The 15995-nt window shown below is 38.1% G+C and overlaps 2 protein-coding genes across 3 annotated transcripts; both read right to left on the bottom strand.

Moving 5' to 3' along the window:
* Nucleotides 1-1162: 1162 nt before the first annotated feature.
* On the bottom strand, nucleotides 1163-8423 carry irf4a (interferon regulatory factor 4a). Of its 2 annotated transcripts, XM_008434196.3 has the most exons (9): nucleotides 8010-8423; nucleotides 7134-7333; nucleotides 6713-6899; nucleotides 5865-5944; nucleotides 5571-5748; nucleotides 4919-4999; nucleotides 4315-4713; nucleotides 2930-3042; nucleotides 1163-2053 (listed from the first exon to the last, which is right to left on the bottom strand). In XM_008434196.3, exons 2-9 carry the CDS (start codon nucleotides 7329-7331, stop codon nucleotides 1904-1906), a joined length of 1386 nt encoding a protein of 461 aa, XP_008432418.1. In that variant the 5' UTR covers nucleotides 7332-7333; nucleotides 8010-8423; the 3' UTR covers nucleotides 1163-1903. The 2 variants fall into 2 exon arrangements, with proteins under 2 accessions (XP_008432418.1, XP_081454494.1); XM_081598368.1 differs by lacking the exon at nucleotides 8010-8423 and having other exon boundaries at nucleotides 7134-7830.
* Nucleotides 8424-8778: 355 nt separating this feature from the next.
* On the bottom strand, nucleotides 8779-15483 carry dusp22b (dual specificity phosphatase 22b). The gene is made up of 7 exons (XM_008434043.3): nucleotides 14900-15483; nucleotides 14709-14742; nucleotides 14541-14623; nucleotides 13744-13793; nucleotides 12640-12714; nucleotides 9632-9803; nucleotides 8779-9201 (listed from the first exon to the last, which is right to left on the bottom strand). The coding sequence occupies exons 1-7, from the start codon at nucleotides 14918-14920 to the stop codon at nucleotides 9115-9117; spliced, it is 522 nt and encodes a 173-aa protein (XP_008432265.2). The 5' UTR covers nucleotides 14921-15483; the 3' UTR covers nucleotides 8779-9114.
* Between the last annotated feature and the right edge of the window lie 512 nt (nucleotides 15484-15995).

Here is a 15995-nt window from a genome sequence, read left to right as displayed (position 1 = left end):
GAAAGATAAACAAGCCAGAGAAAAATGCTGAAAGTTATAGAAGAAACTTTTTGTTTTACTTTAAGAAGAGAAGCACTGAGAGAAAATAGCTTTGCTTTATTTTACCCTGGAGGGACACAGAAGAGACAGCAATTCAAGCTTAAGCCTGCATATCAATTTGCAACATACTGACATACTTGAAGGATGGCATAGTAATTGATCTTCCTTGGTAATAACAGAGGTAAATGATTATAAAAAAAAAAAAAATCTAATTGTATATTATATGATCATTATGATGACCGTGATGATTATTATCCATTCAGTAGACAAATTCAGAACTTTCTCGACATAAGTGTCCCATTACACCCGTTATCAATATTTACCACAAATTCTGCTCTGATTGTCCAACCATGAGTTCACGACCTTAGATTAAAGCACGCTGGAGTCATGCAGCGGCACTATGATGCAAAGTACGCTAGTCAGTCCACCTGTAAAGAGACAATGTGGCTGAATTAAAAAATAAAACAGCAAATAAATGTGGGTTTAAATTCTTCCATGGTAATATAAAACAATCGTTAAACATCATGGCAAACACTTTAGATCAACAACAGCCAAACGTGGCACACCCAGGTACTGGGGTTGGACCATAACTTCCTTTTTTATACTACTACCTATAAATGGGATCAGGTTAGCTTGAGTAGTTTTTTTTTTCTTAAATCAGGTTTCATCATTTGAAAACTGTATTTTGTGTTAACGCAGCCTCACTTTATCTGGTGATAAATTTGCTTGATGAAAACGATCTGAAGTATAATTGTGAACCACTGCTCTAAACGAAGGACCTCATGCCTGGGAACCACTGCTCCTTGTGTGCACAATCTGCACTCCGACCGTCAAGGTAGTTTTCCTTCCCACTTGTGAGGCCACTAGTTTCAGGTCAAGAGGAACAGGTATCGTTTCCCTGTAAGTTACGGGATGAGTGCTATTTTCCAGTCAACGTGGCCCACATCCACCGAGACAGAGCTTGAACCACAGATTGTTCTCTGATAATTTGCTGTGCACCATTTGTCCACTTCTGTCGTGTGGGTAAATACCACACAGAAAGCTGTAGCTACAACTTCTGACACGATGCATGTCTACAGGGTTAGGGTAAAAGAAAAAAAAAAACAAAGACCTTCAAATTGAACTGTTTTTGAAAATATTTATTACTACGCTTGAAGAAGTTAAACTATACAATATTTCACAAGGAACAGAGCAGTAAAAAGGCCAAAATAAACAAGAGATGTGCTAATCACACATAAAAACAAAACAAAAAAAAAACCTGCCTTAGAACCAATCACTGTTGTAAGTTATCTTTTTTCTGTAAGGATGTCTTTTGTCGTCTTTCTTTATTTTGCATGTCAAGTATTGTAGACTATAAAGTAAATGAGCTGCATTAAGAGTGGATAACCAGAAACTGTCCTCAGTGCCAGTTTAAAAAAAAAAAAAAAAAAAGAAGAAGAAGAAAGAATTACTGTTGGCTGCAAAAAAGTATTCATTCACACTGGCTTATCTCACAGACGTATCAATGTTTGTCTTAGGGGCCATTCTTCCTGTGCACCTGTGCTAGTACTTCCTGTCTCAGTTTGCCCTCCGCTCCGCTCATCTCCCCCACCCTCAAACCGCATCCTTCACAGTGTCACAATAATATTTGCTGAAGAAGAAGAAAAAAAAAAAAAACTCTTACTACCCAGTCCCCGATACAACAAGCATGTAAAATCTTACAGGGTCTTTCCCATCTCAACCCCTCAGTGCCTAAATTAATCATTTACAGTACACATGGCTGTAGCAATATTAAGGCACAATACAAATTCACAGCTTTACATTCACATTAATACCATTCCTGCTTATGAGATTGTGTGGCGAGTTGGCATTTTTGGCTTGCTTTTCACTCCTGAATATGCTGTATGGGTCTCTGAGGAGGATAGTCAATAGCGGGAGCGGTGTTTGGTTCCTGAATGTGATCGTAGGCTCTCAGGTAGTGCCCAGTGTTCTGTTGGTAATAGTAGACCAGTTTCTTGGCAAACATTGGCTCTATCTGAAATGAAACAAAGCACACAACACATATAAGGAGTGATTAGAGATAAAAGTGCATATTTATGTTGACATCAAGATTTTTTTTTCTTTTTGCGTTGTTTTACATTTATTTTTATTTTTTTCTTTAAAATGCAGATATGAGTTGCTTTAGCTGAGAGTCTTATTAGAGTGCAACTTATTAGATGTTGCACTTTCTTTATTCAAAGACCTGTTCTAGTCATTGGTCAGATGTTTCAACTATTATTTATGAAAATGCTGCGTCACTAACAAGTGCAGATCATAATATAGATGCATGTTTCAAGAAGGGGCAAAAATGAGTGAAATTTATCTGAAGATTTTAACAACTCTCACTTTCAACAGAGCATAATAAAGGAGTCTCACTTCAGCATTTTGTGAGGACAGTACTATAAACTCTAAAGAAAAAAAAAATCAGTACCTGCTAGAAAAGTAAATGTATCTGTTTTTATGGTTTGCTGGCAAACCATTTAGTTTCTTGTTTTCTCAAGTTATCTGAAGATTGAGATGCAATACACAATCTCGAAACTCTCAGTTGTGATTTTTGACTGATATGTTTTCGATCTGCTTTAAAATAATGAATTAAGATCACATCACCGCACACAAATCAATCCATTATCAGTACGACTACTGCCGGCTAGGGACCAAATAAGTAGTTGCCAATTGCCAAATAAATATTAATTAGAATGTTAAAAGATCCCGAGTTGGCTTGAAAAAAATGTTCTGTCCACACATCAGTTTATTTTAAAAGATACCATTGATTCTGCTTTGTTCATCACATAATGCTTTTAGCATCTTCTCTGCTTTTAAAACCTGCTTTTGTTTACAAGGTGAAGTTTTTTTGTTGTTGTTTTACACTTACCTGCGCTGTGATGAGCTTCCTGGGGCGTTGTGGGTCTGGATATTCGTCTCCAAAGCAAAGGACCACCTGGTGTCGTGGTATGTGACGACCATTATGGACAAAATCTTGCAGATCTGAGAGAGGATCAAGAGAAGATGAGTGCTAACTTTGATATTTGACCCCACAAAGCACTGATGTGTCACACTGAACATTTAAAAAACATTAAAAAAATTTAAAAAAACATTTTAACTGTATGTCATATCGTCAGTCACAAAGATATTTCTGGTAACTACTACTAGTAAGTTTGATGGAAATTCAGAGCGAAATGGCATTAAAAAAACGGTTTCTTGTGTGGTGTGGACCACATGTGGGTGGGGACTCCACACACTTTGGCCCCCTGATGAGAAGATGAGCGACGTCTTTGTGCTACTTCAACGCTAAGAGAGGGAATTACCCAACTCGAGCACCTGCAGCATCTCTTTCATCGTTGTCATCTCATTCCCAATGACCTTAACTATTGTGTTTGAATGGCTAGTGGAGCATTGCTGCTTCAAAACCGTTTGCTACAAGGCAAAATTATTTTATCTATTTACAGGGGAAAGAATCTGTATTTAAAAGGTGGGAGAACTACTCCGACAGCATTTTTCCCAATGCTGCAGGAGTAGTTCTCCAATGCTTTTTATGATTAACTTCAAATAGTAACAGTACAAATGAATGCTGTACAAAAGCAGTCTAAGATCTATGGAATAAATAAATGTTAGAATCTTCTGACCAACACCTGGAATAACCACACATACTGTGCGCTTGAGTGGACTCGAACAATAGTTGAGGCAGATTTTCTACTATCGCATTTCTTTTACAATTAATTGTATTATCGGCATACATCCAATATTTAATCATCAAGAAAATATTTCGTTTTATTCCATTTTCTATTAAGTCATTAACACTGATTTGTGAATTGCTTAAGAACAAAAACAACGCAACAAACGTAAAGTATGAGCTGGTATCATGTCTATAATGAAACTACTTTCAGGAAGTCTGGTGTTTCCACAAACATTGCCTAATTCAAGTGTCGATTCTTGAGCCGCATCACAAGAAAATGTCAAACACAGCACAAGTGGGCAAGCATGAAATAATATATTTTCGGCGAGATTGCTCCCATAAGAGTTTTCAGACAAGAAATTGTCATATCTTAGCAGTGCTACATGTACTGAAATAATTTGAGGAAACTGAGCGTCCAAGAGAAGAAAAGAAGAAGTGGCAGGCCCAAAATACTAGCAGATTAGCAGCATCTGAAAAGGCCGAGAAACTGTAAAAAGAACTGCAATGATCTGACGCAGGGCCTCGGAGATGTGTCATCTACGAGTTGATGCAAATGCTGCAAACGTCTGCATGTTTCTGCTTACCAACAAGAAACTGATGGGTATCAAACAGTTTGCACGGTTGCTCCTTCTCCAGCTTGTTGGGCTTGTCCACATACGGAGCCAGCGGTCCTTCCCAGTACACCCGTCCCTGACACAAGCGCTTGGCATACAGCCCGTCGGCTGTCAGCCACAGGAGCACCCCTTTCTCCAGGATGTTGGGAAGCAGCTCGGCTCCTTGCCTCTGAGACTCGGGGTAGGGGGACGGAAAAAGAACGACTTCTGCGCCGCTGTGGAATCTGTCCTCTGAGCATGGAGAAGAGGAGGAGGAAGAGGAGGGAGAAGACGGGGAGGTGGAGGTAATCCGACAACCTTCTGGAGTGGTGACAGTGACTTCCTTCACCAGTGTTTCTCTGTAGTAAAGGGACACGTGGAGGCTGAAATCTGTGAGAAGGAAGGAGGGAGAAGTGTTTAAATGAATGGCACCAAAAGGAAACTCAAAACTCAACCCACAGCAACAACACTGAAATATAGAGCATCACTCTATTCACTCAGGTCTTTTTAGATTGAAAATTGTGCACGGACACATTAAAACAATCCGTGAGTCTTTCTGTACAATGTGTACATGTATTTGTAGATATTGTTTCACCTGATATGGCATTGTTGTGGTCCATTGTATACATTGGTGGCTGAGACTCTGAAAAGTATGTGTGGAATGAGAGCTGGAAACCTGGAATTGAAAAATAAAGAGGGTAAATACACTGATTGACGGATCAAATGAAAATTCACAAAAATGTGAAAGGTTGTCAAACTTTGATTGTACAATTAATATTTACAGATGTATTTTAAACACTCCATCCCCAATAGATATCTAAAGAATGTCGGATTTTGTCAAGATACGTGCTTAACCCATGATTTTGTCAAAAAATAAATAAAAGGTCAAGCTAATGCAGGAATTCATCAAAAACGTAATAATTACTGAATGTGCTTTTTATTTTAGATTTTGATTTCATTACTTTATATCAACAGCCCTATACATTTACAGATAAATCATCTTATATATTAGGCATGTAACATCTTAAATTGCATGAACACAAATATGAATTTGTCTTTACATGATGACATAAACAAGCACAATATCAACATTTCTTTCTCCTTTGACTCGACATGCATCTCAACGTCTTCAGCTGCGTGCTGTTAGGTTCACAATAAAAGTAACCTCAGACAAAAAAAGGGCAAACAGATTCAAATGAAATCCTGCTACATACAATCCAGTTCATTTCAATTGTATGCTTGCTTACCATTTTCTGTGTGCGAACTGGGCCAGACTCGGCTGATTGGCGACTGGTAGTGGCACTGACCATATGGCAGGTCTGTGTGTTGTCCATGGTGGTTTGCATTAGGAAGAGAATGTTGCTCTGATGGTGCGTGGTAATCTCTCCAGTCCCTTCTTTCTGGAGAAACAACAAAGCTGGGTACCTGAGGTGGAGGGGGAATAGGGGCTGTCACTCAGAAAAAAAACAACCGTTTCCTTCTTTGCAAAGCTGATCGCTTTGTGGGGTTTTAGTTTTTGAATCGTAGCTAAATCTACTGACCTGGTTGTGAAGTGACGCATATGGTGGAACGTATCCAAGCGGGTGAGACGGTGTCTCCTCCACACGGTTCATCTTCATACCTATTTACGGTCAGAAACAGACAACTATTTTGCCTTCAAATCTAAAACAAAATTGCACTCAGATTATTTCATTTAACACAACTCACTGATTAACAGCACTCACTGAGTTAATATGGATTTTGCAGTAATATTTTGCAATAATATGCAATAATGATGCTGTGGATCAATCTTTGTTTGATCCACAGAATAAAGATGCTTCGTGCAGAATAAAGATGTCCTGCGCAGAATAAAGACGTTTTGTGCACATGTACAGTTTGCTCTTTTTATTTAGGTGATATCTTGCAGAGAGTGCAACGGACCACACAGTGCATCAAGTTAGTCTAACATAAAGTCCATGCAGCCAAAGCTGCTCATGTGTGACAATGGCTGTTGTATGATGGTAGAAACTTAGTTATGCAAGGCTGAGGTTGTCTTGTTGTGTTCAGTGCACTCTGCGCTTAGTAACCGTAGGCCTCTAAAAAAAGCACTACGGCCTTTTTGGTTCATGCGTTTGCTTCCTGTGCTTCCTGCCTCACCAGAATCAGCAGTGGTGCAAAATGTATGTGAAAAATAACCAGCAGAGTATAAACAGTGTTCGTTGCCGAGTAAAATGCGGGCGTACTTAAGAGTGTTTTTGCAACTGCACAGGCTCGTAGCAGATTTTATGATTTGCTTTCAAAACCTAACCACAAATCGTCTTACACTTACCACTTTCTCTCATCTTCAATGCACATGTAATTGATCTACATGTTGACTGCTAGGGTTGCATGAACAGCTTTTAACACTCACCCTTTTTGGTCCCCTCTGGGATGATTCTGTAAACTTTGTACGGCTCTGAGATGTCCAGTTGGCTTCTTTCCACTATTTCATCAAAGTCGTTGCTCTTGTTAAGGGCACAGCGTAGTCTGGTTTTCCATGTGGGGGGATCAGGTTTGTCAACTCCTTCCTTAAACTTTCCCTTGAACAACGCCCAAGCCTGTTAACAGCAGAATCACAAAATTCAAGAACTGATTAGATTTATTTCTAACTTCCTCTTTCTCCGGGACAAACTAAGTTGAGACTATGTTAATCAAGCAAAAATTAGCTTGTGCTAAGGAAAATCTTAAAATTTACCAAGCTTTTTTGATGCTTTTATTTTTTACTTGTGAATTTTGTGCGTTAAATTTGCTTTTGCAGCATGAGGCAGCAGGTAAAGACAAAACTGCCTGACCTTAAAGAGTGCAGCATCCTCCTCTCTGTTGTAGTCCTGTTTTCCTGCATGTTTCCATGGAATCCTAAAGATGGTTTTTTCCTCATTTTCCCAAACCAGGCCAGGATATCTCCTGCTGTCAATCTGCTCTATGAGCCACTGCCTCAGCTTGCCGTTGCCGCAACTGCCCGACAGACCACCGTCTTCATCCAGGTTCATCTCTGCAAAAAATGAATTAAAATGAGATACAGAGCAAAAATGGGGCAACATTAAGATATTTACAAATACACCTAATGCTCCCAGAAAGACTTTGAAGAACAAATAGGATACAAGATGTTGAGATGGCAGATTTAGTTTAGGCGAGTTATAATTGAACTTTACAGTTAATCGTATGCAGTACTTTACTGTAAGAGCACCAGATGTTCATTTAGTAATAAATACAAACTGGTTTCTAGGCCACCTAATTTTTATTTTGGACTGCATCACATCACTTTGGTTACATGCCATCTATACATTCACTTCTGTGCATGCACATTCAGAGTTTAAAGGATGAAGACATGGATGCTGAAATGAGTGATTTTCCTCATCACGTTTGGTGGTTTTGTCTAAATAAATAAATAAATCTGACTCATTTATGTCAAATGCGTGAATAATAACGTACTTCATCAAGCTATGAAAAGTTTAAACATAATAAATGAAGGCAGGAGCTTAGAAAATATTTTAAGTGGTGACTAGATATTACACTATAATCTTAACAACAAGAATGCTTGATGAAAGTGTAGCGTTTTCTTCCCTGAGTGTAGAAATGTTCTCCTGACAGAAACTTTTTTTTGTTGACCTGATGCAGTAAAAGTTTGCATTCTGGCTAGAATTTGAAGTCGGTCTGCTGCAGCTTACCTTTAGAGATGTAGGGTCCACAGCGGAAATCTCTAATGCGGCTCTCGGGGTCCTATAAACGTTATCACGTCTTTTTTTTTTTTTTTTTTTCGCTTTTTCGCTCACTGGGAGGAGTCTGTCGGAGGTTCAAGAGGAGATGAGGAGCAAACGCAACTTCTTTTCTGTAAAACTCTCAGCTCAACCCACGCAGCTCTCAGGTGGGGAATCCCTTTAGCGACACCCTGAGCGGAGACCAGGACGAAATGGAACAATCATACCTGTACAGTCACATGAATATCCCCCGTGTTTATTTTATAACACCATTCAAGTCCAAACTAGTTTCAACTGCGAGCGGAAATACGAACAAAACATTTAACGTTAATATAATGTGTATTCATGGATGACATCCGCAAAATAGGTTGATAATAAAATAAAATAAAAAAAAACACACATTTCAAAATTAAAAAAAAAAAACGCACACACACCACTTTGTCCATTAGTAATACTGCCACCCAGTGGTCACACCATGTCATTATACCAAATATATAAGATTTATGGTACATTTTAAAAGTAAAACGTAGCTTTTATTGCTGTTCTGCAGCTTATGAAAATAACTAAGTCCAAGCTGATAAAAGGCTGCGATCTTGATGCTTGTAATGCCACCATGCATGACCTCCCTTGCACATGAGACAAACAGGAAGAGAACCAGGAAACCAAGCAGCAAAAGGCGTAGAGTGTCTTATCACCTCCAACATTACAGACCATCGACCGACAACCTCTACCCAAGCAGTTGCCTTTACTTCTTTTATTTATCAATTTCAGATCACACAGACACATTGGGAAAAAAAAAACCTTTGCAAGTAAAAAAAAAAAAACACAAAAGAAATCTTAGAAACAGCTCAATTCTAGAAACAGATGCAATGCATGTAAAAAGTCAGTGACAGTCATTGAATGTGTAGGAAAGATTCAGAGAACAGTGCATTTCAGAGTGTGTTAGACGTCCACCCAGGTGCAAACCTCTTCAGGATGCCACAGTCAGTTTGGTTGAGCTGCAAAAGATCTCAGCTCAGTTCAAATATCTTCAGGCGGAGTTGACACATGGTTTTCCATCCCCAACTTGTTGACATCAGGGAAGCCTGTCCAGTAGCTTAAGTATCTCCGCAGTATCATTGAAGGGGTTGCCCTCGTATGTCATTTGAAACCATTCCCTGAACTTAAGAGGGAGAGAAAGAAAGATTGGAGTACGGTAAACAAAACCTGCAAAACATGCACAGAAATGCACAGATCACTTTCAATTAGAAACTCACTTTTTTTCCCCCTAAATCAGATCAGTTGTATGATCTGCAGGTCTGAAAAATCTGACCCCCCATCTGTATTACTTGTATGAAAACAAACAACTCCTATTTTTTTTTCAATCTATAAACCCATCAACTAACAGTAATTAGATGCACTTTTTGAGTCAAAAGTGAGTGAGGTTAAAGATGTACTTTCACACATGAACGGCATTGATCACACATTTCCATCACTTTCTTTTGAATCTGAAGCTACAATCTCGAAGTCTAAAAGGATCCAGATATTTTTTCTCTTTTTTATGTGTTATAAAAGAAAAAAAAAAACAGCAATTACTTTCTCATACAACCTACCTCTTCAGCTCGAGTATCCTCAAACTCCTGCAGCTGCTTCTGGAAACCCAAATTGGGGTTGGCGCAGGGCCGGACGGCTCTCACCGCATTGAGCGCGTCCTGCCAGCCCAGGCCTGTCAATGTCATGATGTAGGCTATTACCAGGGTGACGCTGCGAGACACTCCTGCCAAACTGAGGGAAAACCAAACTACATGACTTTCACCTTTCACCAATATTCCATATACCTGCATTTTGGTAAAAAAACAAAAACAAAAAAAAACAACAAAAAACTAAATTTTGTTAATTATTCGTTTGAATTAGGAAAAAAAAAGATGTGTTTTTAAAATTATACACACTGAGTTCATTATGTATTATTGTTATCTCACAAAATTCTTCTAACGACTACATTTTTGAAATTCAGTCTGTTCTGTTGCCGTTCCACCACCAACCTACAGAAAACTGTTCAAATGCCAATAATACAAATGTGGTGTATTTAAGTTTCATTCAAATTGACACATTTTTTTTACACATGTATTTCTGAATATTATAACAGCAAACAAGACAATAATTCTGCAAAGAAAGCGCTGCTTATAATTTCATCAGCATGTCAGCAGATGTGACCCTTTTTAGGGCAGAGGGGTTGAGGAAATAAGAGATGCGAGCAATGAGAGATGCCATAGAGTAAGACTTTAACTTGACTGGTTGAAAACAGAATATATGAAGTTTGTGCTGATACAGACAAGTGCCAAATAGTGTATTAATGTGAATTGGAGAGGAAAAAAAGATTCATAATTTTACTCTTTTTTTTTTTTAAACAAGAAAAAAAAAAACATGTGGCTTGCATTTGTATTAAGCTCCCCTGAATACATGCCATGCATGACCACATTTTGTCGCATGTCTCAATAGCTGTTCCTATCTTGTGATGAAGTCGTTTTCAAGTTCTTCAGAATTTGACAAAAACCAATGAAAAAAAATCTAATGCATGAATGTGCTTTGTTTTAAGCCACTCTGGTGTAGCACTAGAAGTCTGCTTAGGTTGATGGTGATTTTACATAAAGGCCCGATCTGTGCAGTGGAAAACTAACGGATGTTCTAAAGGGTGGCTCCTCCCCTCTGAGTGAAGGGCTACCGCCTCAGACACATGCATGTCTATTTGGTTGGGTTGTGCTGAATGTGAGTTTCCCTTTTGAATTAATAAAGTATATCCATTCATGTCATGTTCACAGAGTTCACCCCCCCCGCCCCCTCCTGAGCTGAGAAGAATCTGCTAATGGCAATTCTGCAGCTCCTCCAGAGGTACCATGGAAATCTGATTTGAACAGTGCCATACGAATGAAACATGGCTTTTTTCATAACTTTATCTGTCAGATGTATTTTAGACAGGTAACAAAATGAAAATGTTGCCTGTTTATTATTGCTAGCAAATGCATTATAATCATCAATATAATGGTTTTGCTAAAATGTACTGAATATGAAAAAGTAAAAATCAAGTGTATGTTCACTTATTCGCAACAAAGTCTTTATATGACATGACATATTATTTTATAATATATATATATATTTTAAAGTCATTTAATGAATAACACAGACATAATGTACCTAACATCTAAACTCTCGTGTCTTTACAAGTAAAAAAATTAGAGCTACTGTAAGCAGTTTTGGACTTTTAAAAGCACATATTTTTGATTACGACTCTTATTATGAAAGTCTACAGGAAGTTATGTCTCACTTCGTTTAGTGTACTGGTTGAAATATTTCATGGAAAATGCCAGTTTTGTTTTGGTAGTAATCCTGAGTATTATCTGCAATGGGAATTGTAGTGTCACAGTAGTAAAATGTGAAGAATAAAAAGCAGGCATGCCTTTGCAACACACAGGAAGAATGCAGCAGCATGGTTACTGTGGTAACACACCTTGAAATGTAAACACATTTTGAATATAAAACAAAAATGAAACTAATACTCTGTCATGTGTGCTTTCTGAGTAACAGTTTTTCTCTGTGAGTCAGATCAGAATTCATCACAGTTGTCATGATGAAACATGCGTATTTTTGGAACATGAATGAAAAGTGCCTTTTTAGAAGAGGCTTAATTAAGAGGCAAAGCTGTCTTTGAGAGTTGTTTTAAAGGTTGGACTCAGTAGCGCTGTTCAATGCTCGGTTTGTAACTAATGAACACCTATAGGCCGACATGGATATGGCCGTCTCAGTTAGCAGCAGTTATTTTCTGCATATGTTCGACACCCTCCTAGATTACACTGGCAAACACAGATGCCACACTCACTGGACAAACATAATCATAAAATACGGTAATCTCAGACCAGAAAACACACAAAAAAAATGCTTCACTTTCTGCCAACTTTCATTTGAAAGGCAACTGAAACAAAGTAAATTTTGCAGAGTTGAAGATATTCAAAGTTTTTGCTTTTTTTTTTTTGGAAACACAACTGAAGAAGACATTGTGACTTGATGTAAAAATGGGTTTTCATTAAATGTGATACCAATCATATAGAGTGACAGACATAGAAAATGAAACTCAGGAACTACTGGGTAATATAGTGGAAGTAAGATCTAAGTACTGACTAAATAAACACATTAAAAGTTTGCTATAAATTAATAGCTTTCAGAAAAGGTTTCTTTGAAGTCATATTTTTGTGTCGAGAAACTTTTGACTCGAGACGCCTTTATAAATAGCCAAATGGATTTCTGAGAAGACCCTCTGTCCAACCAAATATAGCTGTACCCTTTTAACACATAAGTGAGCTATCGCACTACACTAACACAATGTGGTAAGACTTGTTACTGTACTCTGTTTTGGGAAGTTCAAGAATAGGCCTTCCTTTTTTGTTTTTAATCTTGCCAGTGCAGAAGTTACACATGGCTTCACTTGTGAGCAGTAATCAGATATGTAAAAGAACTAAACACACACTTACGTTTGTGACTTCATGGAAAATAACATAGCTGTGAAAAATTATATTCTGGAATCCAAGGTATGATGAAAGGCATGATGGAAAAGTGATTTTGAACTCACCAGTGAACGAGGCAGCCCTCTCCCTTCAGCCGGCACTCGTGTATGAACGTTATACTCTCTTTAAAGTGCTGAGTTCTGAAGGGCGATAAAATATGTAAATAACACTTGTTATTATACGTCATGACCGCAATAAATATTATGGGAACATCACAAGTTGTACAATGAAAACTATACACACCCGCTACCATTACAACTAATTATTCGTTTGCACATTTGATCACATTTGCAGACTTTACACATTTTAAACATCTTGCAAAAGGAACGAGATAACAACAAACTTCCTTTGTAGCTCGGGCAAGAAGCTCCACAGTTTTTCATGTTCAAAAGCCAATTCAAATTACTAAAGGTTTTTTTTTTTTGCATGTATACAAGGAAATGTTTAATTATCTTTTAGAAGCCTTGTACCTCAACATAGCCTAGCAAAAAATAATCCTGTCATTGCCATCATGTTTTGCTCATTAAAACTGGCGTTTCACAAGGAAACACTAAACAGCCGCTATATTCTAAAGGTTAGTGTTGCCTACAAAATATGGCAACGCTAACTAAAGAAACTGTCATTGACTGTGTACTTTTGTTAACTACAAAACAATCTAAACAAATCCAGTTGGCCATGGATGGACAGATGGACGGACAGATTTCAGATTGACTGTGCTTACAAATCCTACTGACATAGTTTTATGGTTGTCCCAATGAGCTTCTTTGTATCATCTTGGCACCATTGTCCTCAAAAGAGTAATCTTCATTGTGTCACTTCTGTTCTTGAAGTTAGACAATTTCCAAGTGTTTATTTTGATACTTCTAACACCAGCATTATCATTTGCATTGGAAAAAAAAAACATTCTAAATAAGTAAAACCCCTTACATGTAATCTTTATTTATGGCAAAGGAACAGCTGCTCATCAGCAACTGAATGTTTTTGTGTTACTTTTGTCATGCGAGAGATTGAGTTCACAGTCAAATATTAAACTTGTGAAATTATATAGTTTACATGTTATGGAAAATGAACCTTAAAACACCCACAGATCACAGCCCTATGTGAACGCCCTCTTTCTGGTTGGCTCGCCTTTCCATTGTTGCATGCTGAGCTCCGTGAATAGTACTTACAGATCCTGTGAGGGCATGTCTGTTGCTGTAAGGCAGAGATAGGTCATCTCCTGGTGGACAAAGCACACTGGTTACCTGCTGGCTGCCCTTAAGAATTTGGAGTAACATAACGTCCAAATTGTCACAGTTATGGTTTCACAATCATACCGTCATTCTTGCAACTAGATTTATTTAAAACATAGGCAAAATGTGGGTGACATTTTAGTTTTTCTTTAATAACATCATTCTTCTTTTTTTTCCGATTTGTAAACGAAACAATACAAAACCAAAACTAACACAAAATCAAGACATTTTTTTTTTATAAATTACTGGTTTCCCTAACAATCTATTTCAAATAACAGAATATGAGGCTTTTATATACAGCAAAAGACTAATTTATTTCAGAGCTATCCTTATGTGTGGAATAATAAATGTAACTGTAACTGCATGCAATTCAGAATGGCAAAATGTACAGCAGCTTAGGACTCATTTTGATGTTCCATGGAAGAACACTGCACAGTGGATACTGGCTACAACAAGAACAACTGCCTACTCTGACGCCTACACAAGCTGACAGCTAAGCACAACACCATGACTACATCGGCTGCTGATGATTGGCACAGTGCAGGATACTCTGAAAAGCACCAGAGAGAACTACAGTGATTGGTGGAGCACTTCTGGACAGCTTGGTCAGTTGGCTTTCTCTAACTGGAGTCAACTTCTCTTTAGCTACATTTATCTCCCTACTCTGCAAGAAGATCCAGTAGAACCAGCTGAGAGCTGGGTGTCATCACAGGAAAACAGAGGAAGCATCTCACCGGTAGCATAGGAGCTGCACACTCATGAACAGACAGGATGTGTGTAATGTTGTTTCTGGCCAACTGTTCTCTATCCCTTGCATCTGAGGAAAACAGACAGGAGCACAGTAAGCAACATCGAAAAAAGTGGGCAAATAAAGGGACCAAGGGGAAAAAGCTTCAACACACCTTTAAAGTTTCCCAAGTACAAATCTGGAAGAACCTTAAAGAGGGGGAGGAAACAGCTAAGAATTTTCCAACACCAAAGAGAACGTGATGAATAAATACATCATATCTGGTTAGATAACTTTATTCTCATACACATAACACACATAAATACGAAAAACTTATTTGCTTAGTCTACCCAGCTAAACTAGTACCTTATTGATGCCGTTCCCCATGCCGTAACTCCGAGTCGGAACTCCAACACTACAAATATATAACGCACAGTGTACCCTTGTTTGCTAAAGATCTGTATCCCGCCTTTAATCGCTTCCAAATTCTCACTTTCAGTGAGAGTAAAGGCGGCAGCCTGAATGCGAGTGAGGCTGAGGCGATTAAGCAAACTGCAACAGCTTCTTCACGCAAGGAATGCTGGGAATTGTAGTATCACAGGTGAAACGGCTTTGCAAAGACGTTTTCGTAAAAACTATCATGTCCACCAACAAGAGAAGAGTGATAGCAATGCCTTTGGGACAATGTTGTAGGAACTCATGACTGGCTTCTTAATAAATACACAATTTTGACGTGAAACTGAGAAATGTTTGAATACAAAACTTCATGATCTTTATTTTTGATTAGATCATGAAAATCATCATAAAGCATATTCTGCATATAGACGGGTTTTGTGAATTTTACATTTACTGAGTGCCACACCAAGATCTATGCAAATTTACTGCTGTAACTTATCCCCAGTACTGTTACAAAATATTTACAATTTAGCTACAGTAGTATTTTATGAATGCCTATATATTCGCATGTGGCATGACCCTAAAAATGAGGTTCAGAAATAAATCAGTTAAACATGGTATTGGTGAGATGGTCTGAAGTCAGTTTGCTTCATCAGTGTCCAGTCAGTGTTGTTGTCAATGGAAAAGAAAAGCCCAAAGGCGAATGTCCAGCCATCAGTTTTTGACCACAAACTCACTTTGGTTTGACAGAAGATTAATGAGCCACAGCACAGCAGCAAGTCTTCTGCTAAAAGGTAAAAAGAGAGAAAAATAACAGATATTCTGGAGTAGGTTAGTCAAAGTTGGGACTTAATGTGATTGAGATGCTGTGGCATCATCATGTTTGAAAACCCTTAAAGGTGGTTGAATTACAAAAAATTCTGCAAAAACAATCCTCCACAGTGGTATAACAGATTCACTGACAGATTTTGCTACAAAAAAATAAAAAAAATCATATCAAGATGTTGCTGCCAGGGTTGACACAACCAGCTTTGTGGTTTAAGGGCCAATTACATAGACAGAAGAT

This window comes from Poecilia reticulata, chromosome 17 (assembly GCF_904066995.2).
Source record: "Poecilia reticulata chromosome 17, P_reticulata-male-v2, whole genome shotgun sequence".
Lineage (NCBI taxonomy): Eukaryota > Metazoa > Chordata > Actinopteri > Cyprinodontiformes > Poeciliidae > Poecilia > Poecilia reticulata.
Note: the sequence above shows the minus strand (reverse complement) of the source record. Positions and strands in the feature narration are given on the sequence as shown.

What these genes read in the sequence shown, in the direction of transcription:
- irf4a (XM_081598368.1), bottom strand. Translation starts at nt 7,382, where the DNA reads ATGTTGCCCCATTTTTGCTCTGTATCTCATTTTAATTCATTTTTTGCA. An exon ending in AGGATGCTGCACTCTTTAAG is followed by an intron (nt 6,900 to 7,133) that starts GTCAGGCAGTTT and finishes TGCTGTTAACAG; the next exon opens with GCTTGGGCGTTGTTCAAGGG. An exon ending in ATGCGTCACTTCACAACCAG is followed by an intron (nt 5,749 to 5,864) that starts GTCAGTAGATTT and finishes CCTCCACCTCAG; the next exon opens with GTACCCAGCTTTGTTGTTTC.
- dusp22b (XM_008434043.3), bottom strand. Translation starts at nt 14,920, where the DNA reads ATGGGGAACGGCATCAATAAG. An exon ending in TGGGGAACGGCATCAATAAG is followed by an intron (nt 14,743 to 14,899) that starts GTACTAGTTTAG and finishes CCCCTCTTTAAG; the next exon opens with GTTCTTCCAGATTTGTACTT. An exon ending in GTACTTGGGAAACTTTAAAG is followed by an intron (nt 14,624 to 14,708) that starts GTGTGTTGAAGC and finishes TGTTTTCCTCAG; the next exon opens with ATGCAAGGGATAGAGAACAG.